General features: G+C 44.5%; 1 protein-coding gene across 3 annotated transcripts; it reads left to right on the forward strand.

Annotated features, from left to right (window-relative positions):
* Positions 1 to 124: 124 nt before the first annotated feature.
* TELO2 (telomere maintenance 2) lies at positions 125 to 25840 on the forward strand. 3 transcript variants are annotated; one of them, XM_069984139.1, is made up of 21 exons: positions 125 to 270; positions 4703 to 5050; positions 6304 to 6584; positions 6919 to 6987; positions 7587 to 7734; positions 9059 to 9161; positions 9247 to 9315; positions 11686 to 11827; positions 11916 to 12052; positions 12736 to 12836; positions 12921 to 13007; positions 13675 to 13763; positions 16376 to 16464; positions 16549 to 16665; positions 17072 to 17143; positions 17445 to 17630; positions 17867 to 17958; positions 19276 to 19375; positions 20567 to 20631; positions 20964 to 21079; positions 21297 to 25840. In XM_069984139.1, the coding sequence occupies exons 2-21, from the start codon at positions 4722 to 4724 to the stop codon at positions 21410 to 21412; spliced, it is 2508 nt and encodes an 835-aa protein (XP_069840240.1). In that variant the 5' UTR covers positions 125 to 270; positions 4703 to 4721; the 3' UTR covers positions 21413 to 25840. The 3 variants fall into 3 exon arrangements, with proteins under 3 accessions (XP_069840240.1, XP_069840239.1, XP_069840241.1); XM_069984138.1 differs by having other exon boundaries at positions 125 to 231; XM_069984140.1 differs by lacking the exon at positions 125 to 270 and adding an exon at positions 282 to 301.
* The last annotated feature ends 28 nt before the right edge of the window (positions 25841 to 25868 follow it).

Raw genomic sequence — 25868 nt, forward strand, 5'->3', positions numbered from 1 at the left:
ATGCAAAGCGGCCACTAGAGGGTGCAAGAGCACCACTGCGGGGCCACGTGACCGGGGCCGGCATTAATCAGCACTGTAGTATGTTTAGCGGTGGGTGTACAAAGATGGCGGCGTATAACTTCCGGTGAGAAGAGCAAGGTGGCTGCGCTCAGAGTTTACATCCTTGCTGGATGACTGATAAGCGCCAGTGTCGCAAAAACTGCGTCCGACTGTCATTTTGGAACAGAGAAGGTAATATATGAAACGGCATCCTCTTATCACTATGGTATGGTAGGTGTCATCCTCTTATCACTATGGTATGGTAGGTGTCATCCTCTTATGTGTATGGAGCTTTGGTGAAAGGGTCAGGGGTCAGCACTTGTTGTGCATTTGTGAGTCTGTTCTGGGATTTGTAGTTCCATTGTGTAGGAGGGTCATATATATATATATATATATATATATATATATATATATATATATATATATATATATATATAGTGCAAGCACCTGGTGTTGCAAGGTAACTGACATATGTGTATATGTATACATACATTTTAGACCTCATGTGTAAGTTACGCATATGTCCAATTCTTAAAGTGACTGTACCACCAGGCCCAGGCTGAAGCACTGGAGGCGGCCGACCAACCCTTAGTGGGAAGAAACCCCAGCCCCTCCATAATAGGGTTCCATTGATTCTAATGGAGTCACGTCATGGAGGGGCTGGGGTTTCTTTCCACTAAGGATGGGTCGGCCGCCTCCAGTGCTTCAGCCTGGGCCTGGTGGTACAGTCACTTTGAGGGTACAAACCCACTTGCTGGATCTGCAGCGAGTCCCCTCGCTGCGGATCCCGGCTCTATACTTTCAATAGCAGAGAAACTCGCAGCAGGGATGTACATCCCTGCCGCGATTTTGTCTGCAGCCCTCCCCATTAACCGCCCAGCCGCAGGAGATTATATATTACCGGGTAGGGCTGGGCGGTATACCGCAAAAATACCGATACCGTCACTGGCGTCGGTTAACCGACCTCAACTCTGCCAGGACGGTATCTGCGGTATTTCCCCCCCCACCCGGCGGCCGCGTGCTCTGGTGCAGGGAGAGAGAGGGGTCCCGCGTGAAGAGGTGAAGGCTGGACAGCTGATGATCCGATTTACCTCCCGAGCCAGGACGCACATATACTGCTGCAGGGGAAGGGATGGAAGATCCTGCTGCTGGGGCTGAAGAGGATGGCTGGAGATGTGACAGGCTGCACACAGACGGCAGCGTCCCCTCCAGTGTGTGCGCAGCGCTGCTGCTGCCGGGGGCTCACTTCTAGCTTCTCTGGAAGCTGCACGGTGAGCCCTGCCCCCCCTCCCCCGCACATACAGTTGGGGTCAGGTATCGGTCGGCACCTCCATGCTCCACTGGCCACCGCACTCTGTCCCGCACAGGAATTCTCGGAGCCCCGTTATGTTTTGTCAGTGCTGGAAGCGGCCATGTATGACGCTCAGTCCGGAACACAGATATATGTGCTACATCACTGCGTGACAGGGGCCGAGAATTCCTGTGCGGGAGAGAGAGAGCGGTGCCCGGGGGAACATGGAGGTGCCGACCTATACCTGACCCCCTGCAGCCACTGAGTGACTGGGGATGGATGGATGGATAGATAGAAGATAGATAGATGATATGATATAGATAGATGATATAGATAGATATCTATCTATCTATCTATCTATCTATCTATCTCCTATCTATCTATCTATCTCCTATCTATCTATCTATCTATCTCCTATCTATCTATCTATCTATCTATCTATCATGTATCTATCTCCTATCTATCTATCTCCTATCTATCTATCTATCACGATCTATCTCCTATCTATCTCCTATCTATCTCCTATCTATCTCCTATCTATCTCCTATCTATCTCCTATCTATCTCCTATCTATCTCCTATCTATCTCCTATCTATCTCCTATCTATCTCCTATCTATCTCCTATCTATCTCCTATCTATCTCCTATCTATCTCCTATCTATCTCCTATCTATCTCCTATCTATCTCCTATCTGTCAATCAATCATCTATCTATCTATCTATCTACTATTATCTATCTATCTATCTATCTATCTATCACAATTTAGTGCATTCACAGTAATGATAATGGGAGTGCCAGCAACAGAGAATGGGTTAACATCTCCTCTTCAATATCTATCTATTATCTGTCTATCTATCTATCTCCTATATCTATCTATCTCCTATATCTATCTATCTATCTATCTATCTATCTATCTATCTCCTATCTATCTATCTATCTCCTATCTATCTATCTATCTATCTCCTATCTATGTATCTATATCATCTATCTATCTATCTATCTATCTCCTATCTATCTATCTCCTATCTATCTATATCATCTATCTCCTATCTATATCATCTATCTATCTATCTATCTCCTATCTATATCATCTATCTATCTATCTATCTATCTCCTATCTATATCATCTATCTATCTATCTCCTATCTATATCATCTATCTATCTATATCTATCTATCTCCTATCTATATCATCTATCTATCTATCTCCTATCTATCTATATCCTATCTATCTATCTCCTATCTATATCATCTATCTATCTATCTCCTATCTATATCATCTATCTATCTATCTATCTATCTATCTATCTATCTATCTATCTATCTCCTATCTATCTGTCTATACATACACGCACACACACACACACACCCACCACCCACCACACACCACACACACACATATATGTGTGTGTGTGTATGTATAGACAGATAGATAGGAGATAGATAGATAGATGATATACGTAGATAGGAGATAGATAGATAGATAGGAGATAGATGATATAGATACACTCTGATGGTAATACAAACGTGAATTTATTACATATAACAATGTGCAGCAAACTTTACAAGTAATATACGATGTTTCGCCGTCTCCTACGCCATTTTCAAGTGGCACTTGAAAATGGTGTAGGAGACGCCAAAACGTTGTGTACTACTTGTGAAGTTTGCTTAGTTATATGGAATAAATCCACGTTTGTATTACCATCGGAAAATGGGGTTTTCAAAAGGGGTGTGGCTTTTAAAAGGGGCGTGTCATAATTATCGTTCAATTTATCGTTACCGCGGCTACATGTACGATAAATCGCGATATTCATTTAGGCCATTATCGCCCAGCCCTATTACCGGGTCCCCGCTCCTGCTTGCTTCGGGGCAGGAGCGGGGACCCGGTAATGTATAGCCTGGCCGCCCCCCTGCTGCCCCGATCATATCCTCAGCAGCGCTGATCGCCCCCCGCAGCCCCCGGCCGCACGATCGCGGTTGGGGGGTGGGGCGATCGTGCGGCCGGGGGCTGCGGGGGGCGATCAGTGCTGCTGAGGATATGATCGGGGCAGCAGGGATGCTGCGAGTTTCTCTGCTATTGAAAGTATAGAGCTGGGATCTGCAGCCAGTCGCGCTGCAAAAACGCAGCGAGGGGACTTGCTGCAGATCCGGCAAGTGGGTTTGTACCCTTAAGGGGTATTCCAGCTTAAATTTATTTTTAATATGTTATTAAATAAGAAAAGTTATACAAATCCTGAATATACACTAATTATGGGAAATGCAGATATGGTGCTATTTTCCCTTAATTTAGTAGATCAGGCAGGCTCACTTCCTCTAAAAAAGTGATGTCATGTCTCAAGTGCCGGGTCCAGCAGGGGGTGCATGTATGCATCTATATAGATGTATCAGTGCCTTCTCCCTCTCTGTGCTGGCTGACACTCACCCTGCTGTAGAGGCCCCTCCCCCCAACTAGCTCTGGGAGCGTTCCTGCACCTTCTCCATATGCATCAACCCATCCCCTTTTAGATACCCACAGCGCAGGAGCAGGACCGGTAGTCAGGGTGAGCGCTGAGGCACAGTGGGGCACAGAGGCTGTCCTTGCTTCGCCTCAGCGCTCATCCCGACGCCCGGTCCTGCTCCTGCACTGTGGGTATCTAAAAGGGGAATGGTTGATGAATATAGAGAAGGTGCAAGAACGCTCCCAGAAGCGCGACCGCTCACCCCGCCGGGAGCAAATGACGGGTGAGCGCTATTGCAAGGGACCGGGCTGGTAGATGGGGAGGTACAGGAGTGCTCACCCCGCCGGGAGTGAGCGGTGGGTGAGCGCTCCTGGACAGGACGGGGCGGCTGGGTGGGCTTAGAGCTAGTATGGGGGAGGGGCCTCTACAGCGGGGTGAGTGTCAGCCAGCACAGAGAGGGAAAAGGCACTGATACATCTATATAGATGCATACATGCCCCCCCGCTGGACCCGGCACTTGAGACATGACGTCACGAGGAAGTGAGCCTGCCTGATCTACTAAATTAAGGGGAAAATAGCACCATATGTGCATTTCCCATAATTAGTGTATATTCGGGATTTGTATAACTTTTCTTATGTAATAACATATTAAAAATAAATTTTGCCCGGAGTACCCCTTTAAATACAGCTGCATTACGATACAATCAATTTAATCATCTTCCGCTCCTATGCAGGCTTATGTGTCTCCATGGTTACAGACTACAAACAAACCCTTTATAGTGTGACCCCCCCCCCCCCAATTCTGTGCCTGATTTGTTGATGACCGCAGGGTCAGACCATATAGACTTTCTTTGTACTGTGTAACCATAGATCTGTTCTTGCCCATCATTTCTTGTAAGGCTGCACATTAATCAGATTGTTGTTCCTTTTTGTAGGGTTACGGCCTCTTAGTAAATGGATGAGAACGTTGTGTCCGTGCGTTGTGGGATCCAGGATATCATCAGTGAGTTATCTAAGGTCCGCGATGGAGAGAGACTGGTGGAGGTGCTGTCTGATGCCACACGGTACCTGGGAGGAGGAGGGGACCCGGCCCTGACACAGGAGATTGCCGAATTCAACAGGACACATTACACCCCTTTCCTGAGGTTTTTGGTGGCCCAAATGGGACCTCAGTGGTACGACTTTTTGACATCTGACCGTATGGACCTATGGGACCGTTTTTTCTTAGATGGTCCGGCAGACCAGGCATTTCTAGTCCTGATGGACAGCTTGGTGAGAACAGGGTGAGTATACACAGAAGCCATATTTATTTGCATAAAGGTAAAATGGACGGTCACCATCACTGACTTAAAGGGGTTGTGCGGCACTAACTAAAATAATAAAAACACTTGTAAATGTGCTGATATGGTCTACCATTACTCCACCGCACTCCCGAAGCCTTGTGACACCGATACCGCCGTCCGGTCTGTGCCCGCGGCTTATTGCCGCACTACCCCTTTAACTCCTTAAAATGTCACTGTCGTCATAGAAAAATTTTGACATGTCATAGAGATATGTCAAAAATTTTGATCGGTCTGGGTCTGAAAGTGTCCTCTCCCGGCTCGTTCTCCCGATCAGTACAGATGTGAACACCCATATCCAGTCCGATCAAAATGCGTAGAGCCGCGTCCCGCTCCTGGACCCTGCCGGCTGTCTTCCGAGCTCTCCGCTGGCTAGGTCACGACCCAGCTAACTGATGCCCCGCTGCAGTCACTGATTGGCTGAGCAGGCTAAATCCCACCCACCTGTGACGTTGGTTTGTGACATACCCGGTAGAACATGACAGCTGGTGGGGTCTGGGAGCTCGTAATGCAGCGCAGTGTGGGCTCCGGGAGCGGTAAGCATATTGAGGGAAATTTATCAAAGGGTGTAAAATTTAGACTGGTGCAAACTGCCCACAGCAACCAATCACAGCTCCTCTTTCCTTTCAGCTCTGCCTAAAGCTGAGCTGTGATTGGTTGCTGTGGGTAGTTTGCACCAGTCTAAATTTTACACCCTTTGATAAATCTCCCCCATTGTCTTTTTTATTTTCCCCCAACCCCCTGCCTGTAATGATTTTTTTACCTGTGGCAGATTTAATGTGAAGATCGCCAAGCTGACTGCATGGAAATAAGTGAGTGCTCAGGGTAAAATGATTGGAACTGCAGGGGGTCCCTAACCGACAGGACAGGAATGCAGTTAAATGCCCCATTTGACAACATTGAGGGGGTTAATGACGGGCGGCAGCACAATCGTTGCGGGCTGTCATGAACAGTGAGGCATAGATCATGGTGGCGCCGTCCAGTTCTCCCTCAATCTGGGGGACATTTTACCTCTATTCTATGAATTGGCGAGGGTCCCAGTAGTTGGGCCCCCTCTGATCGGCCTGTGATTTCCTATTCTGTGGTTTGGGGATAAAATGCTGAGATGGGAATAACCCCTTAGGCTTTGGTCAGTGTTCATCACACAGCAGGTCATGTGCATTGCATGGCTATAACCCGCCTTCCTCTTATTACAGACCCTGTATCCGCCTTGATCGCTGCGTTCTTGTCCTGGAGAAGTTCCTGCAGAGAGGAGCTCTGGTCGATGTCATCTGGGAAGTTTGCCAGCAGCAGCTGGAGGGGACGCCAACTCCGATATTACATGAAGCCATCCTGACCAAGATCTGCAGTCTGCCCGATCACGTGGCAAATTGTCTCCAAAAACACAATAAAGAAGTTTTCTTCCCTAAAAACTATTACCCCCGCGTGGGGAACACCATAATACGTGTACTACAGATGGTTTCTATGTCTTTAAGAGGTACGTGGAGACCAAGTGCAAATACATGTCTGTGGATGTATGGAGAGAGGGACCAAAACTAGTGCAAGAGTGGAGCACCCCCCCCTGTGCAGCCAATTGGTCTGCTGCTTTTGTTTTGGGGACAGACTCTGAGAAATAAGAGCTGACATCTGATTGGTTGTTGTGGACATCAGAGACAGCTATACTTTGCACTGATTGTTTGGTCCACCCCATAATTTTAGAGTAGATGGAACACTATATAGACTGATGGTGACAACTGTATGGCACATTGGGGTCAGAAATGAGAAATTGCATTGTCTGCTCATACTTTACCAATGGTTTTCTTCTTCCTTAGATGGGAAAGGTTGCTCCATTTCTTTTGTGTCACAGCTCCTGGGAAAAGTCTGTATGCAGGGACGTCAAAGTGAGTGTCCTGGTTCTTGACAAAGTAGTTTTCTAACCCCGTAAAGGAATTTTTTTTCTCTTTAAGTTAACTGGTACCAGAAAGTTATATAGAGTTGTAATTTACTTCTATTAAAACATCTCAAGTCTTCCAATACTTATCAGCTCCTGTATGTCCTGCAGGAAGTGGTGTATTCTTTCCAGTCTGAAGAGCAGGAGAGGTTTTCTATGAGGATTTGCTGCTGCTCTGGACAGTTCCTGACATGGACAGGGGTGGCAGCAGAGAGCACGGTGTCAGACTGGAAAGAATACACCACTTCCTGCAGGTCATACAGCAGCTGATAAGTACTGGAAGACTGGAGATTTTTTAATAGAAGTAAATTACAAATCTCTGGCACTTTCTGGCACCAGTCCCTTTAAAGCTGAGTTCACACCACATACTCTATTCCCACATGGGATAGACCATATTGACAATGGTCATTCGCGTTCTGTCAGGTGTGGCATTTAACATTTTAGTAGGAAGAATAGCACTGAATGCTGTTATTCTTCCAGTCAAATATGACAGATGGATGGGTTATGCAGATGGGAATAGAGTCTAAGGTGTATCATATCTATGTATAGGGGAGCTGTTTTCTGTGCTGGTCCCTCGCCTGACCACTCTGGTCCAGTCAGACTGCATCTGGCAGAGGATCTGTTGGCGGCTGATTGCGGCTGTTCCTGACAGGTGGATGGAGCCGGTTGTCATTGGGCTTGTTCAGACGGCTGATGGGTAAGTGGGACGTCTCTTGGCCTTTCGTGTTCGTCAAAATATTTGGAAGATTTTTTTTTTTTTTTAGGTCCTCTTTGGTGCACCTTCTGATGGATTTCATACAGAAGCCAGTGTTTCTAAAAATGCATTGTAATCACCCGTAAGAGGGCCAGTGTGACTAAAGCCAACATCTTGTATGAATGGCTGCATTCAAAGACCCCTATACTGACAGAAGTGTTACTAAAAGCAGGGGTCTTCCTTAATGTGTGCAGTCCCAAGGACCCACCCTCTTATACAGGCAACCTGGGCATATGATTTTCACAGCCACAGGATCCCTGCGATCAGCGGACCTATGTGAGAATGCTTGTTTATTAGCTGGGGTAGTAATTGACCAGTTAATGTGATAATCATCCACTGTGAAGGACCCTTAAAGGGTTATTTCAGTAAAAAGATTTTTTTATTTTTTACTATATTTTACTTTTCTTTAATGTTATAAAATTTTGTGGTGTATTCATTTATTTTTTTTACATAGTGGCAGCAGTAAGAGGAGACACTGCACTACTGCTGCTGCCAATGGCTGAATCGGGAGCTGCAGGGCCCTATAGGGTCCTATTACACGGATCGATTTCTAACGACTAACGACAACCGATTGCAAACGAGATTGTTTATCGTTAACCTGAAATCGTTCATCATATTACACAGAACGATAGTCGTTAGTTACGAACATTACTATGATCGTTATTGCGATCGCTACTATGATCCCAGCAAAACAATGAACAATGTGCAATTACACTGAACGATTAGTAAAAACACGAAACTTTAGCGAACGAATGTGGAATTACAGCGAACAATTAACGATAATTTTAGGTTCAGATCTAAATCAACAATCAACGACACACAAACGATTTTTCGATCGTTGCCTGCAATTACACAGAAAGATTATCGTTTAAATTCGAACTATATAACCATTTTTCGCACAATAATCGCCCCGTGTAATAGGGCCCTTGGGTATCTCTAGCACTGCTGCATGCAGATACTGAGCCTCTCCTAATACATGTTGGCAGTAGAATAAACAATACTCTTGGGGAAGCTGTCTGTGTCAGCAGTGCTACATCTGCATAGGGTGCTAGGGTGAGTGAGGATAACTCAAATACTGCTTGCTCTGCTCAGTGATGCGACCGCTGCGCTAGTGACACAGGCAGCTTTCCCAAGTGTTATGTCTATTGTAATGGTAACATGCTAAAAAAAATAATTCTCCTATAAGTATATATTGTCTAAGTGATGCCTACATAAAGTGAGAAAGCAATATGCCAAGCTTGTGTCCATACTTCCCTGTCATCCTCAGGCCAGCCTCTCTCTCTAAGTTACTGGGAGATCTGGTTGTAAAGAATAAAAAGACTCAGTTCCTTCTCACTCAGAAGATGCTGTTCCTGCAGTATGGTCTCAAGGTAATCCTCATACTAGGAACGTATCCTCGTTGGTAGTCCAGTAACATGAACAAGGGTTTATTAGAATGCTTTATTTCCTTTTCAGAAAGAGACGTTGCAGAGCATTCTGGGATATTTGTCTCTGGAAAGCAGTCGCCGGCCATTATTGGTTAAGGTAAAGACCTGAGTGATTCCTGTAGGGAAGTAGAAGGCTGATGGTAGATAAAGGAGTCTAAAACTACATGGGTGATGGATGCTAGTGATGTATGGATATTAAGGCTGTGTTCACACGTAATGCGAATTCACAGCAACACCAGCTGCGGATCCCTGCCCTGTACACATATGGGCAGACAAACTCGCAGCAGGATGTATATCCCGCAGCAAGTATGTCCGCAGCCCGTCCTGTTAACCCCCCAGCTTCTGGAGCGTAAACATCACCTGGTCCCCGCTCCGGCTTGCTTCGGGGGTCCCTGGCACGTCCCATCAGTGCCCTGCCGCAGCGCACTGATTGGCCGAGCGGGACATGAACACACCGGGAGCCCTGAAGCAAGTCGGAGGGGGGGAACAGGTGATGTATACGCTCCGGCGGCCGGGGGGTTGATGGGACAGGCTGCGGACAGGGATATACATCCTGCTGCGAGTTTGTCTGCCCATATGTGTACAGGGATGAGATCCGCAGCGGGTCTCTCTGCGAATTCACAGTGAGAAACCCGTTGCGGATCCGTTACGTGTGAACACAGCCTTAGGGAGATTTATCAAACATGGTGTAAAGTGAAACTGGCTCAGTTGCCCCTAGTAACCAATCAGATTCCACCTTTCATTTTCCAAAGCGTCTGTGAGGAATGAAAGGTGGAATCTGATTGGTTGCTAGGGACAACTGAGACAGTTTCACTTTACACCATGTTTGATAAATCTCACCCATTGTTTTCATTGCAGATTGTGATGTGCACACAGGTATATAGCTCTGATATATGTATAAGGCCATGTACCATGAAAGCGTACGGGAAATTATATAAATATTTATATAATTTACATACCTCCCAACTTTTGCAAAGAGGGACATGTGCGCCGTGGTCCCCATAGCCACGCCCTCATAGCGACCCTCCATAGCCACGCCCCCATAGCAACCCTCCATAGCCACGCCCCCATAGCAACCCTCCATAGCCACTCCCCTAGTCACCACATGCTGCTGACTGAATAGTGCCTTATACAGTATCCAATCCCGCCAAAAATGCCCTATATAGTATCCAATCCCCCATTATAGTGCCCCACATAGTATCCAATGCCCCCATATAGTGCCCCACATAGTGTCCAATCCCCCACATAGTGCCCCACATAGAATCCAATCCCCCACATAGTGCCCCACATAGTATCCAATGCCCCCATATAGTGCCCCACATAGTAGCCAATGCCCCCATATAGTGCCCCACATAGAATCCAATCCCCCACATAGTATCCAATGCCCCCATATAGTGCCCCACATACTAGCCTTTGCCCCCATATAGTGCCCCACATAGTAGCCAATCCCCATATAGTGCCCCACATAGTAGCCAATCCCCCATAGAGTGCCCACATAGTAGCCAATGCCCCATTTATGCCCCACATAGTAGCCAATCCCCCATATATGCCCCACATAGTAGCCAATGCCCCCATATAGTGCCCACATAGTAGCCAATGCCCCCATATATGCCCCACATAGTAGCCAATCCCCCATAGAGTGCCCACATAGTAGCCAATGCCCCCATATATGCCCCACATAGTAGCCAATGCCCCCATATTATGCCCCACATAGTAGCCAATCCCCCATATATGCCCCACATAGTAGCCAATGCCCCCATATAGTGCCCACATAGTAGCCAATCCCCCATATATGCCCCACATAGTAGCCAATGCCCCCATATAGTGCCCCACATAGTAGCCAATCCCCCATATAGTGCCCCACATAGTAGCCAATCCCCCATATAGTGCCCCACATAGTAGCCAATCCCCCATATAGTGCCCCACATAGTGGCCAATCCCCCCACATAGTAGCCAATACCCCATATAGCGCCCCACAGAGTAGCCAATACCCCCCATTAGTGTGGCCCCAGCGGAAAAAAACAATAACCCAGTAACTCACCTGTCCTCCGGTCCCAGCAGCTCCTCTCCCGGCAGAGCGCGCACTCCCGTCATCCTCCGGGGCGGGCAGCGGGGTACAGAGTCACTGACTGTACCGGAAGTGATTCCTGATAGAGGCTGCAGGTCACTTCCGGCACAGTCAGTGTCTCTGTACCCCGCTGCCCGCCCCGGAGGATGATGGGAGTGCGCGCTCTGCCGGGAGAGGAGCTGCTGGGACCGGAGGACAGGTGAGTTACTGGCTTATTGTTTTTTCGCTGGGGCCACATATAATGCGGGACATGGGGGGCCGTTCCGGGACCGCGGGACAGCACCCCGAAAACGGGACTGTCCCCCGAAATCCGGGACGTTTGGGAGGTATGAATTTATCTGGTTGAACTGTGAATCTATGTAACATCCTGCTGTATACTATTATGTATGTATTGACCAGGTCCTGAAGAAGCTTCTGGAAGTGTGGTCATCTGGCAGTGCAGTCAAACACTCTCCGTATCCCCAGCTCCTTCACCTGAGTCGCTCCATTTTTATTTGCTTGAATCTCTTGAACAAAGAGGAAACTGAAGGCTGCAAACAAGGTAAGAGATGGTAGATATGGCTGTACTTCCCATGTCCTGATTGTTCTTCATATTTCAGTGATAACTTGCCTCCTTGTTCCAACTACAGAGTTACTCTTCGCCCTGACCTCTGGGACTCGCCTGTATCTGGACAGTTCCCTTCCTCCAGTCAGATGCTTGGGGATGGTGGTCGCTGAATGTCTGAGCCGCTTTATGGAGCCTGGAAGTCCCACTCTTTCTTTCCAAGTAAGATTTCTCATGAAGTTTTATTACTGAGATAAATAAAAAGTATAAAAAGACAGGCTTAGTTCTTAGCACTAAAAGATAGGAAATTGGAGGTCCTATTTTTTCTGTGCCCTAATCGTATTAGGTTGCTGTGTGCAAGCCACTACTCCAGAGCTGAACTCACTATTCTGCTGGTGGGGTCACTGTGTATATACATTACATTACTTATCCTGTACTGATCCTGAGTTACATGCTGTATTATACTCCAGAGCTGCACTCATTATTCTGCTGGTGGGGTCACTGTGTACATACATTACATTACTGATCTATACTGATCCTGAGTTATATTCTGTATTATACTGCAGAGCTGCAGTCACTATTCTGCTGGTGGGGTCACTGTGTACATACATTACTTATCCTGTACTGATCCTGAGTTACATCCTGTATTATTCTCCAGAGCTGTACTCACTATTCTGCTGGTGGGGTCACTGTTTACATACATTGCTTATCCTGTACTGATCCTGAGTTACATCCTGTATTATACCCCGGAGCTGCACTCATATCCATTACAGATTGGGTGAGCTCTTTTTAAGCAGTGGAAGAGTTAGTTTTATCTACTACTTTTGTTTAATTCTGTATTGTACCATTCATCTGGTAAACCAATAAACTATTAATTATAGAAACATAAAATCTTCATCTTGTAGTATCAAGAAGATGAGGAAATCAAAGACCTCAAGTCCCTGCTGACACATCCAGCCATTTGTGCTATAAATCCTACAGAGAGTGCAAAGGTTCCATCTGAGAGGTAAATGAAAGCCATGGCGGCCATCTTGTTGGTTGGTAAAACCCGATCATCCCATGGTCGTTTCCATCTATTTTTGTGTCACAGCTCTCAGTCCAGAATTCAGCCTCCCAAGACTGACAAACCGGAGAGAGAGACGAAAGCCGGCACAGGATCGGACTCAGAAGTGGATAGGTGAGTAGTATTACATATACGCTATATTTCCAGTATTATTTGTATATAATGTGACATCAGGTTTTAGTGGGTGGCAGAGAGGGCAGTTACCCAGGAGTCCAGCTTTTTAAGGGGCCCCAAAGCATGGCAAACCTAGGAGCAGAACTGAACCACTCACCACTATTGTACAGCAGTATATGGCCATAGTATTATGAGGAAGCCTTTAAAGGAATCTTTGAGCAGTATACGGCAGTATTATATTTGTATATGTTTGGGTTATTCCTCTATCATACAATGATTGTGTATGGTTAGCCTATATCAGCCTGATCATGGGTGTCCCAGAGGTGAGGGAACGCAGGTACACAGCACTGGTGTACAGTGTGGCCTCTTCTTTGCTGTTCCCCTGCAGAGTCGGGAGGCTAAGGGCCGATATACAGGAAAATACTTACTATGGGGAGCAGTGCAACACCTGTTGTGTCACCTTTATACCCATGCTCAGTGGGGGTAACTGATGTCGGACCCTCAATAATCATGGTGTAATGGAATATCTGTCCAATATGTCCTCAATGTAGGACACAGGGATATCCTTAGTCTGTAATCTCCTTTTTTTTTTTTCTTCTTCTTAATGTTTTGGAGGGTAGTTTTTATTTAATGTTATATATATTGTCTCCCTAAACCCCGTAAACAGTGATGATGACCTGACACCATATGACATGAGTGCCGATATCGAGCTGAAGAAAAGTAAAGTTCCAGCATATATCCGGGATTGCATAGAAGGTGGGATGCTGTGATCTTTGGGATCTTTTTATTTTATTTTTTTTAAACTAATCTAAACATATAGGAAGTTTAGCTGAGAAGTGGATACAAGTCTAGTTCTAGCTCACAGAGCATTGCCTAGATGAGATACATATGTATCCACTTTTCAGCATAAGGCCCGTGTTCATATGTTCATTGAAGCTTCTGTTAGAAGTATCACCGATTCCAGCTAAATTCCAGCTAAAATCTCAGACAATACAACACTGCATGCAGCGCTATCTTGTCTGGTATATTGCTGGACGTTGTGCAGGAACCTGACATACCTCTATTAGTGAGTGCTGTCTATCGGGTTGCAGCATATCCGGCGTGACTTTATTGATGAAGAAGACGACCAAAATAGTTAGGGCCAGAAATATTTGGACAGTGACACAAGTTTTGTTATTTTAGCTGTTTACAAAAACATGTTCAGAAATATATATATATATATATATATATATATATATATATATATATATATATATAAATATAAATAATATGGGCTGAAAGTGCACACTCCCAGCTGCAATATGAGTGTTTCCACATCCAAATCGGAGAAAGGGTTTAGGAATCTCTGTTTAGGAATAGCTCTGTAATGCATAGCCTCCTCTTTTTCAAGGGACCAAAAGTAATTGGACAATGGATTGTAAGGGCTGCAATTAACTCTGAAGGCGTCTCCCTCGTTAACCTGTAATCAATGAAGTAGTTAAAAGGGGTTGATTCCAGGTGTGTGGTTTTGCATTTGGAAGCTGTTGCTGTGACCAGACAACATGCGGTCAAAGGAACTCTGAATTGAGGTGAAGCAGAACATCCTGAGGCTGAGAAAAAAGAAAAAATCCATCAGAGAGATAGCAGACATGCTTGGAGTAGCAAAATCAACAGTCTGGTACATTCTGAGAAAAAAGGAATGGACTGAGCTTGGGAACTCAAAAAGGCCTGGGCGTCCACGGAAGACAACAGTGGTGGATGATCGCCGCATACTTTCTTTGGTGAAGAAGAACCTGTTCACAACATAACTGAAGTCCAGAAGACTCTCAGGGAAGTAGGTGTATCTGTCTCTAAGTCAACAGTAAAGAGAAGACTCCATGAAAGTAAATACAAAGGGTTCACATCTAGATGCAAACCATTCATCAATTCCAAAAATAGACAGTCCAGAGTTAAATTTGCTGAAAAACACCTCAAGAAGCCAGCTCAGTTCTGGAAAAGTATTCTATGGACAGATGAGACAAAGATCAACCTGTACCAGAATGATGGGAAGAAAAAAGTTTGGAGAAGAAAGGGAACGGCACACGATCCAAGGCACACCACATCCTCTGTAAAACATGGTGGAGGCAACGTGATGGCATGGGCATGCATGGCTTTCAATGGCACTGGGTCACTTGTGTTTATTGATGACATAACAGCAGACAAGAGTAGCCGGATGAATTCTGAAGTGTACCGGGATATACTTTCAGCCCAGATTCAGCCAAATGCTGCAAAGTTGATCGGACGGCGCTTCATAGTACAGATGGACAATGACCCCAAGCATACAGCCAAAGCTACCCAGGAGTTCATGAGTGCAGAAAAGTGGAACATTCTGCAATGGCCAAGTCAATCACCAGATCTTAACCCAATTGAGCATGCATTTCACTTGCTCAAATCCAGACTTAGGCTATGTTCACACTACGTATATTTGAGGCTGTATGTTTGAGGCTGTATAGCAACCAAAACAAGGAGTGGATTGAAAACACAGAAAGGCTCTGTTCACATAATGTTGTAATTGAGTGGATGGCCGTCATTTAATGGCAAATATTTGCTGTTATCTTAAAACAACGGCTGTTGTATTAAAATAATGGCAGTTATTTACCGTTATATGGCGGCCATCCACTCAATTTCAACATTGTGTGGACAGAGCCTTTCTGTGTTTTCAATCCACTCCTGGTTTTGGTTGCTATGAGGACCAAATACAGCCTCAAATATACATAGTGTGAACCCAGACTTAAGACGGAAAGACCCACAAACAAGCAAGATCTGAAGGCTGCGGCTGTAAAGGCCTGGCAAAGCATTAAGGAGGAAACCCAGCGTTTGGTGATGTCCGTGGGTTCAAGACTTAAGGCAGTGATTGCCTCCAAAGGATTCGCAACAAAATATTGAAAAAATATATATTTTGTTTGGGTTATGTTTATTTGTCCAATTACTTTTGAGCTCCTAAAATGTGGAGTGTTTGTAAAGAAATGTGCACAATTCCTACATTTTCTATCAGATATTTTTGTTCAACCCTTCAAATTAAACGTTACAATCTGCACTTGAATTCTGTTTTAGAGGTTTCATTTCAAATCCAATGTGGGGGCATGCAGAGCCCAACTCGCGAAAATTGTGTCACTGTCCAAATATTTCTGGCCCTAACTGTAGAGACGTGAATGAGACTTTAGCCGTGTAGAGTCTGTGAATGGGAAGAGCGTCTGATTCATTGACAGCAAAAAATTCTATAAAAATGATCAGAAGCTGAAACGGAGTATATACGAAGTTGCAGAACTCTTCATTTATGCAGCCCTTAAACATTATATAAATCCAGAAGATCTGATGTCGTTCTTAAGATTTCTGTCCTGTTTCCCTAGTGTTGCTGTCAGATGATGTAGAAAAACTGGAGGTGACCATGACTTCATTATCCAGCGTGATTCGCTCAAACCCTTCCGCCACGAAAGAGGTAAAACGGGATAAGAAACCCACAAGAAGCCCAGCCATTGATGTATGTTACATAGCCAATAATAAATATTCCCTTCTCTAATAGGTCAGCACTGAACTTGTCAAAATCCTCCTACACCTTGATGAGCGCCCTGGCGTGGAGAACTTCACACAGCTGAGATATGCAGCCATGGTTTCTGCCACTGTTACCGATCCTGTACCGGTAGGTACCATCACTGATGACTTTACCAGATCCGTTTATAGCTATATAACTTCCATGGTTATATTGGACTGTGCTGTCTGACTTGTTTATAGGGAAGATTCATGACCGTGCTCTCTGCTGCAACCTCTGTTTGAGACAGGAACTGTCCAGAGCAGTAGGGAAATCCCCATAGGAAACCTGTATGGTTCCTGTCTCTGACAGAGGTGGCAGCAGAGAGTGCTGTGTCAGACTGAAAGGAAAACACCACTTCCTGCAGGACATAAAGCAGCTGAAAAGTACTGGAAGACTGGAGATTTTTAAATAGAAGTAATTTACAAATTTGCATAACTTTCTGAAACAAGTTGATTTGAAAGAAAAAGATTTTCACCTGAATACCCCTTAAACTATTACGTACTTTCTTTTTCAGGTGTCTCGGTATCTTACTGGAGAATTCTACACCTTGAACTACAGCCTACGACAGCGGATGGATATATTAGATGTATGTATGTGTTATGTAAAGGAGTATTCTCGTTTAAAGATCTCTATAGTCTAGATTATGTGTCCTACCACTTTTATGTCTACAGATAATATGCGGGCATGTCAGTCTCCATGGTAACAGACTACAAACAAACCCTGTGTTGTCTGATCCTACAGTTGTACACACGGGCAACATGACTGGATGATCAGACTTCACAGGTTTTCTTTGCATTTACCATAGAGACACAGGTCTGCATAGAAGCTGTATGTTCAGAATGATAGGCTATTTGTACAGTTGATTCTTGCCTCTATTTCTCTATCAGGTTTTAGCTGCGGCAGCCCAAGAGCTGTCAGAGACTGTGAACCCCAAAAAAGCTGAGGCCCCCAAGATGACACATGATCTCCAGTCCCCAAGTAGCACATATGGGGACATGAAAAGTGATGGATCTATTGACTGGCGGAAAATTGTGGAGGAGAGGATTGCAAACAAAACCAGGCGCTTTGCCAAGGTATCGGCCACAACAGTAATGTTATAGGGGGTTATCATGTGACTACAACTTCTCTCATTCCCTGACAGACGAGGGCTATGTTATAATGGTGGAACAGTATAGAAGTCACATAGTCTCCCTCTATAGAAGGTGCACCACCTCGAAGTATCTTGTATATAAGACATACATGTGTGTTGTATAACATTGTTTAAATATATGTGCGTAACCTATCATTGTGTTCTCTATTCTTATTGTAGGGTCAGAGAAGCACCACCCCGGCCTCCACACCGAACAGGTTCCATGCAGCCGCAGGACACTTCTTCTTCCCACTGATACAGAACTATGACAAGTTAGTCTAAATTGCTAAATTTGTTACCTGCCTAGGGCCTGGTCCAGATACACAACATATCTTGAATATGTGACAAAATCCACATTTATTACATGTAATGGATTCACCTTTTACATTACAAAGCATGAAGGATAAAGTGACAATCCAAAGTATTTCTGCAACTGAATATGGGGATCTTTTTTAATTTTTTTTACTCTTTATTTACTGAGTACATGGGAAAGGCACGGCAACACGTCTGCCAGACCCCAGCATGACATCAAAAGACATACTAAAGTGCACAATCACAGCAGTCAAGCATGGGAAATGAGCAGGTCAATATAACCTGAAAACAGGAAGGCACAAATAATGAACCAAGGCCGGTGGTCCTAGGGGGCCGAGCCCAACTCCGACCCTCAGACCGTTTTATTAGCACAGAAAGAATCTACTCTCAGAAGAAGTAAATCCGGCGTAGATGAGAGGAAAAGGGTAAAGAAGAAGAGGAATAGCGGGGGGGAGGTAAAAAGAGGAGGGACAGGGTAAAACAGGGCAAAAGGGATGGGGAGAAGGCGGGAGGGGATCGACTTACAAACAAACACGTACACATATACACCAACAAAAAAGGAGTGGGAAGGGGAACATGTAAACCCCAAGCGGTAGATGCTTGAGTCTAGGGTGTGCCACCCGAGCATTCAAGGTCGGAAAAGAGTCACCGACGATATCCCATGGGTCCCAAGGGCATAGAAGTCAACCTGGTGATGGGTCACGCACCAGAGCAGCATACTCCGGAGTATCCTTAAAAGACATCCAAGCAAACCAGGTATCGCAAAAATTTTTTCGGGTATCATACAGGGAAGAAGTGAGGTCCTCCATGTACATATGGTCGTTGACCTTGGAGACCCATAATGATATCGGCGGAATATGGAGATCTGCAGCATGCCGTGATGACTGTGCAGAACTTTGGTACATGTGGATGGAGTTGTGTCATCTCCATCCACTTGTATTGCAGATTGCTGAGGATTTACAATTCAGTATGTAGGTCAGATTTACAGCCGTAAAACCACATGATACGCCATAAAGGTCTGATAGCTGTGTGTCCAATCTCCATCACTCGCACCTGTCTTGAGAATGAGGCACCCTCTACCCTCTATAGCTTACTGGAAATGTATTAGGCATTTTACATAACTCCTCAATCAGGGCGAAGTGGGCTAAGCGTCTTTTGTGCTTGAGATATATGCAGGCCGTGGAGGTCAGACCTGTATCTGTCGGACATTTATGGCATATACTAAGTGTCAGTGGGGGAATATCAATGTAATGATTTTTAATGATCTCTCTATCAAGGCCTGTTGTGACATTTGACCTCCTGGGGGAAGATCGCCTGATTCTTGGAAGACTAGTTCACACACTGGGCATCCTGATGCATCTAGCCTTAAATTCCACGGTAGAGTATATATGTATATATCTGTAGAGAGGGGTTAGGTGTAGACTGATGAGTGTTTGGTGTGTCATTGTATGTTTCTATATAGTGTAATAGAAAAAATGTGCCTTATGAGCTTATAAAATAAACTACAAATATCCTGAAAATGGCGCTGAGGATCACTGTAAGGCTGGGGTCACACTACGTTTTTGCAATCCGTTTTTTGAAAAAAACGGATAGAAAAAAAACAGATGCATGTGTGTGCATCCATTTTCATCTGTTTTTCCATTGACTTTATAAAAAAAAAAAAAAAAAAAAAGGGTCAAAACGGATCCATTTTTTTTAGCAGACTCAAAAATGATGTCGACCACGTGTACGTTTAAAAAAACTGATCCATTTTGATCCGTTTTTTTTTTTTTTTTTTATAATGGAAGTCAATGGAAAAACGGATGCACACACATGCATCTGTTTCTTCTATCTGTTGTTTTTTTTTTGCAAAAAACGGATTGCAAAAACGTAGTGCGAACCCAGCCTAAGAAAATTACCTTCAACCTCAGTGTCCCATGTACTATAGGGAGTAACCAGCTGCTTAGATGCTTTTGACCTGCTGATAGTTTTACATAACACCCCACTACAGTTGGAGAGTCCATCAATGTACAGATCCATCACATTTAAAGACAAGGGGGGAAATTTATCAACCATAGTGTAAAGTGAAACTGGCTCAGTTGCCCCTAGCAGCCAATCAGATTCCACCTTACATACCTCACAGACCCTTTGGAAAATGAAAGGTGGAATCTGATTGGTTGCTAGGGGCAACTGAGCCAGTTTCACTTTACACCATGTTTTATAATCTCCCCCAAGATGTACACAGGATACATAGAAACATAATTCTAATCTAAAACAGGAATGAAACTAGTCTTGATGTACATCCATTTTCATCTTTGCTTCATCACATGCACAGCACACTGCACTTTCTTTTTTGGTCCCCTGGAGTGCTGTATAGGTCTGGAGTCTTAGGCTTACGTCACACACTGGTCACAGGCCACCAAGGTTGATCGATAGATCAATCCCCTGTACAGAAATGGACAGACAGATGACATATATATATATATATATATATATATATATATATCTTATTGCCTCCTCTTTGTGTTCCATGTGCAGTTACAGACAGACTTACAGTTAAGATGGACATCCGCTCTTGTTTCCTTCTAGGTTGCTTCTCAGATGGGAAAAGCATTGCTGGAGTTTGTGTGGGTTCTTCGCTTTCATACTGACCCGTAAGTATAAGTGACACATAATATACCATCTTTGGGTGGACTGTAGTCACACCATGGTGATAATAAGGTATGTGCTCTTGCACTGGACATATATAACATCATACATAGTCCACTGCAGTAAGGGTCACTGTGGCCTATAAACGGGGGTCCTAAGGGGATCTGTGCTATATTACATCCATGGGCCCTAATCCAGCACATGGACAGGGTAGATCCCTTTAGAACGATAAGTATTTCTGTGGGGTTGATGTGTTTCCTGTCAATCATCTATATGTAATATATACATGTGAGTGAATAATTATTGTCAGGGACTTAAGAGCACGTTCTGTCTATAGGTTTGTGAGACAGGGTCTCCTGTTCTGTGTGTCCACCATCCTGCTAAGTGTTCCCTGGGAGCGACTCATGACGGACATGTCCGAAGAGGTGCTGGAAATGAAATGCTGGCTGGCAGGTGAGGTATAAAGGAGACATGGCTATGTATTATGGAATATTCCATGTTTATCGTATGCGATTATAATAACTGTATGCAGCAGGCTCTTTCTTGGGCTGTGTGAATGGAGGACAGTCCTGAAACAGAGCTTGTTATTCTCCTCAAATTAGTGACTGTAATATAGGCATACCAAAATCTATAAATCTGGACAGAGAATTGACCCAAGTCTCCTTTTCAGATGTGACTGAGACAGATACAGATGAAAATTGCCGTCGCCTTGCCATGAATGCCCTGCTGCTGATGGAGAAGTTACGGAGTAACCTTCAGCCCCCGACCACTGACCCTCTGTGCTGACATCTTGAAATGTAATACTGGGTCTGTTGCTGTATCTGTACGTCTACATATGTCACCATTCTACAGTATCCACGCTATAGCTGGCTAAAGATTACTTCCAATAATGCTGCATGTGGGATTGGAGTGTTGTTGGATTTTGGAAGGTGTAATTCCAGAGTTTACTGTCCTATCTGCACCATAGCGGCTACTGAGTATTGGTCTCCCATCCTGGGGCTCACCTGGTTAAGGATGAGAACAGGACCGGCCTTTTACTGTGAAAACATACATTTCCTTCCTTAATTCCATCTGTTTATGTGAACTAAATTATTTTGTACTAGTGAACTATTTTTTTTTATAGAGATTTTTTTTTTGTCTTCCCATTACATAAGGGTTATGTCTCTATGATTGTGGCAGAAAAAGTTTTCTTTACTGCAGTTTTTGCATATAAATTTTTTTAGACAATACTATGATTTCCAAAGTCAATCTAAGAATAGTGCACCTAGGGGTACACCTGCTGCAGGCAGGGAAACACTCATCTAGAGGAGCTAAAAGGCAAGTTGGGAGGTGGACAATACTGCAGGTACAGAGGAAGACACATCTCTTATCAGGATCCAGAAAGAAAGTTACAGACCTGCTGACTCTATCATCTGCCTGGGGATCAATACAACTCTTGCATCACTGCAGATACCTGGATTCTCTTCCTGGTCCACCAAGTACTAAAGGAGGTACTAAACCCTTCAAAAAGATGGTGAATGTCAGCAGCTTCAAGGGATTAACAGGTTTTCCTGTGTCCAAGCCAGGAGGATAATGGAGACCAATGTGTCACAGCAAAATAGAAGACATTAGGTAGTATAGAGATCCTGTCACCATTTCCTATTTCCTATGGACAATGCCAGGGGTCTGCTCTATTTTTACATTGCTGGAGACTGAAGACTCTGAATAATGTCCACTACCGGTGTAAATAATGTTGGAAGTTGGCAGCAGGGGAGTGCTAGGCCTTGTCATATTACTGGCTGACCCTTCAACGGAGAGGGAGAGTTATGGAACCGACTTCCACAGGAATTGGCAATGGCAGAATGTAAGGATAGATTTCAGAAAGGATTCCATACACAAACAAGTCTGTATAGGCTCAAAGCGGCCATGCGTGGGAGGCCAGGTTCTGTGTGTATAGGAGGCAAAGAAGGCTCTTTATGTATGTCATGAGGCAGTGTATGGTGTTCTAGAAGGGCACGTAAAGTGGTCCCTCAAGTTACTATATTACTTCCAGGATGACCATTGTATGTTGAAAATACTGTATCTTGAGACCAAAAGCTCTATGAAAAACTAGTAATTGGTTCTAAAACCCCTAAAATATCACAAAATGAGAAAGTTTTAGTGGAAACTGAGCAGATAACTAATATGGGTAAAGCAAGTCCTTACCTACAACAGCCAGAAAGAGCGACTGGAAGCTGTAAATTATTTCTATTACTTTCTATGTAGAGGACGGGAGCATTTTCAGGGTCCTGTACAGATCACACAGGGTCCCAGAAATATAAAATGACGCCAACCCCCACCTGGTGCCCAAAGGAGCAACTTGTCCTGGCGCAGGTAAAGAGCAGCACAGGACATGTAGCATCACACTATACTGTAGAGAGGAGAAACCAGACAGCCAATCGCTGCATGCACTGATTATCTAGCTATTCACATGTTCCGCAAATCCAGACTGTCCATAGCATTGCATGTTGAGTCTGGTCTCAAGTTACGATGGTCTAGAAAGGAACATTGTATGTTGAAAATATTGTAACCTGAGGCCATTGTAAGTTGAATGACCACTGTATGGTGAAGAAGCGTCCCGCTGTCTCTATTATACCTTTAAATGTGATATTATCTTTGGGCCATAGTTGCTTTGTAGTCTGAGGTTATGGGGGGGGGTCCCCATTCAGGATCCTCTATTAGGCCTAAAGGAAAGGAGCTACTAGCAGATTCTCTTGCTCCGGAGGACCCAACACTTCCACACTTTACATAGACATTTCCCATTTAGAGGTGTCGTAAGGAAAATTAACACTCCTACAGCAACATACAGTGTGATCAGGTTACCACCAGGAACCCCTTTCACGACAAGGGACAGAAAAGAGCTTCAGGCTCTGTTCACACTACATGCAGGCTTTATCTCTGACTTATATATATGTCATACTCCTATATACAGCATATACTGTAAAACACAATAATCCCAGAAACACCAAGCGGCTATTGGTGAATATGACGTGGTTATGGATACATGAGCTTTCATGTTGGGGGGGAGTGGGTTGTTAATCTATGGTAATCAGAATAAATCCCTGGATCAAAGACTTTTTTTTTTTCAAGCTAAGAATATTTTTGTTGTTTTTGTTTAACTAAACCTATTTAGGGCTGTGTTGATGCAGAGGAAGGCAAAACCCTTTGAGAAATTGGCCAGGGGGAAAATCCCTTCCGGACCCCAAATATGGCGATCAGATGAAATCCCTGGACCGGGCCTAAATCTAATTTCCTATACTATATGTGAGTACCTGCACCTGTCGTACGTGTGTCTGTGCAGTACTTACCTGGCTTTTGCTGAGGTGGGTTCAGACATAATGGCTGCTCCAGTGCATTCACTGGAAATAAGCACAGGCTGCTCCTGGGAGTGTAGAGGATCCTTGGGCTGCTTGATGTCAGATGCAAGCCCGGGATTGGAGAATGCCAAGGTCCTTGGGTAGTAATATGGTGGCAAAGTATGGCATGAACATGGTAACCAGACATGATATTCTGAGGTTAGCCAAAGTAACCTATAGCAGAAATGTATGGTATGGGTCGGTAGGCATGGGCTCATCCTGCAGGAAATTAGAGGACATGTCAGAAACATATAGTGAACTATCCAGCTGTGTGATATCACATAATTCATTGACATAATTGGTGGTGTGTGTGTATAGGGGCCACTCACCAGATTATCATGGATTCTGAGAAAGTCCTGATCTCATTCATCTATAGAGAAACAGAGACATAGTCATTGGTGGAGATAGAAAAGAATGAAAAGGATAGTGCCCCCCCAAGCTGTAATTCACATTTGATGAGAATTACCCCCAGATGAGGATCTTACCATGCCAAGCTTGGTGACATGTAATTAAGCCCTGACATAATCCTCTTGCCACTGCAGATGGTGATTTTGCTGAACTATTTCCTATGGCTTAAGTTGTGGCTGAACTCTCCTCTACTTCCTCCCAGAAGGGGTGCTCTTTGATGTTTCCATTCACACCCTGGCGCCTCTCAGGATCCTTGCAGAGCAGTTTCTTGATCAGAGGTTTCATGTCAACATCAAGCCGAGGTGGAAATTTGGGCTTCTTAGTTGGCATGGCTTTGTATGCCATTTGCTTATTGGGGAGCGTCGTAATGCCATCTGGGATGCCACAATCCCCAGGCTCCACCAGTCCACCGCTGTGCCATAGTCTTTCCTGAGAAGCGTCTCCGGGCCATGAAGTAGAATGCTCCTATCATTCTATCAATCCTATTGTAATAAGTGACCCCATCTTGGGTCAGCCCTTAGGTCAGAAATATAGATGGCTTCTGCATCCAGAATTATATTCTCTAGGTTTAGATCGCTATATATGACAAGAGAAAAAGTCAGTCCAGTGACGCAGGAAAAGGGGGATGGTACAAGATAGGAAAGACGGAAATTCCTACTTACTAGTGGACGATTTTCTGTCCATGGAGAAACTGGAGGCCACCTATCAGTTCTGCTGTGTAGAAACTGATGAAGAGACACAGCTGACTGTATATGGTGGTTGTACTCTCCTCTTCATCCCAGACGATGATGGTAAAGAATAGATGCTGTCTGATGTTCTCGCTCACACCCAGGTGCATTTTGGGATCCTTTCGCAGCAGTTTTTTTAATCAGATGTTTCACATCCGCATCAAACCCAGGTGGAAATTTAAGCTTTTCAATGGTTATGGCTTTGTATGCCATTTGCTTAATTGCACCATTATAAATGGGGGATTACAAAACCCCCAGACTCCACCAGTCCACTGCTATGCTACGAATGTAGTAGATTGTTCCCATCATTCCATCAATTTTATTGGAATCAGTGACCCCCATCTTGGATTCAGGTTTAGATCTCTGTAAGACAAGAGACTGGCAAGTCAGATGGGACAAGAGAGGGAGAAGGGAAAGTTCTTACTGGTGCATGTTTTTTTGTCCGTGGAGGAACTGGAGAACACAGTTGCCTCAAGTTCAGCAAGAAGGTGGGGTCCACAGCTCCATGCAGTAAAAAATTGTAGAACCTTTATTGCATATCCTTTAAAAGCATGTGCAAACAATTAAAAAAAGCTTGGAATTACAGCATTCCTTAATCATGGGCAACAACCCTGCCCCCATCTAATTATTTCTGAGATATTTCACCTCTCAACTAATGGTGCGTTTACACAGGCAGATTTATCTGACCAATTTTGGAAGCCAAAGTCAGGAATGGACTTGAAAAGACAGGGA

Source organism: Dendropsophus ebraccatus, chromosome 9 (genome assembly GCF_027789765.1).
Source record: "Dendropsophus ebraccatus isolate aDenEbr1 chromosome 9, aDenEbr1.pat, whole genome shotgun sequence".
Lineage (NCBI taxonomy): Eukaryota > Metazoa > Chordata > Amphibia > Anura > Hylidae > Dendropsophus > Dendropsophus ebraccatus.

Excerpts from the sequence above, each read along its gene's own strand:
- TELO2 (XM_069984139.1), top strand. The coding sequence starts at position 4,722 with ATGGATGAGAACGTTGTGTCCGTGCGTTGTGGGATCCAGGATATCATC. Across the intron at positions 7,735-9,058 it reads CTTGTTCAGACGGCTGATGG|GCCAGCCTCTCTCTCTAAGT; the intron begins GTAAGTGGGACG and ends TGTCATCCTCAG. Across the intron at positions 13,764-16,375 it reads TATCCGGGATTGCATAGAAG|TGTTGCTGTCAGATGATGTA; the intron begins GTGGGATGCTGT and ends CTGTTTCCCTAG.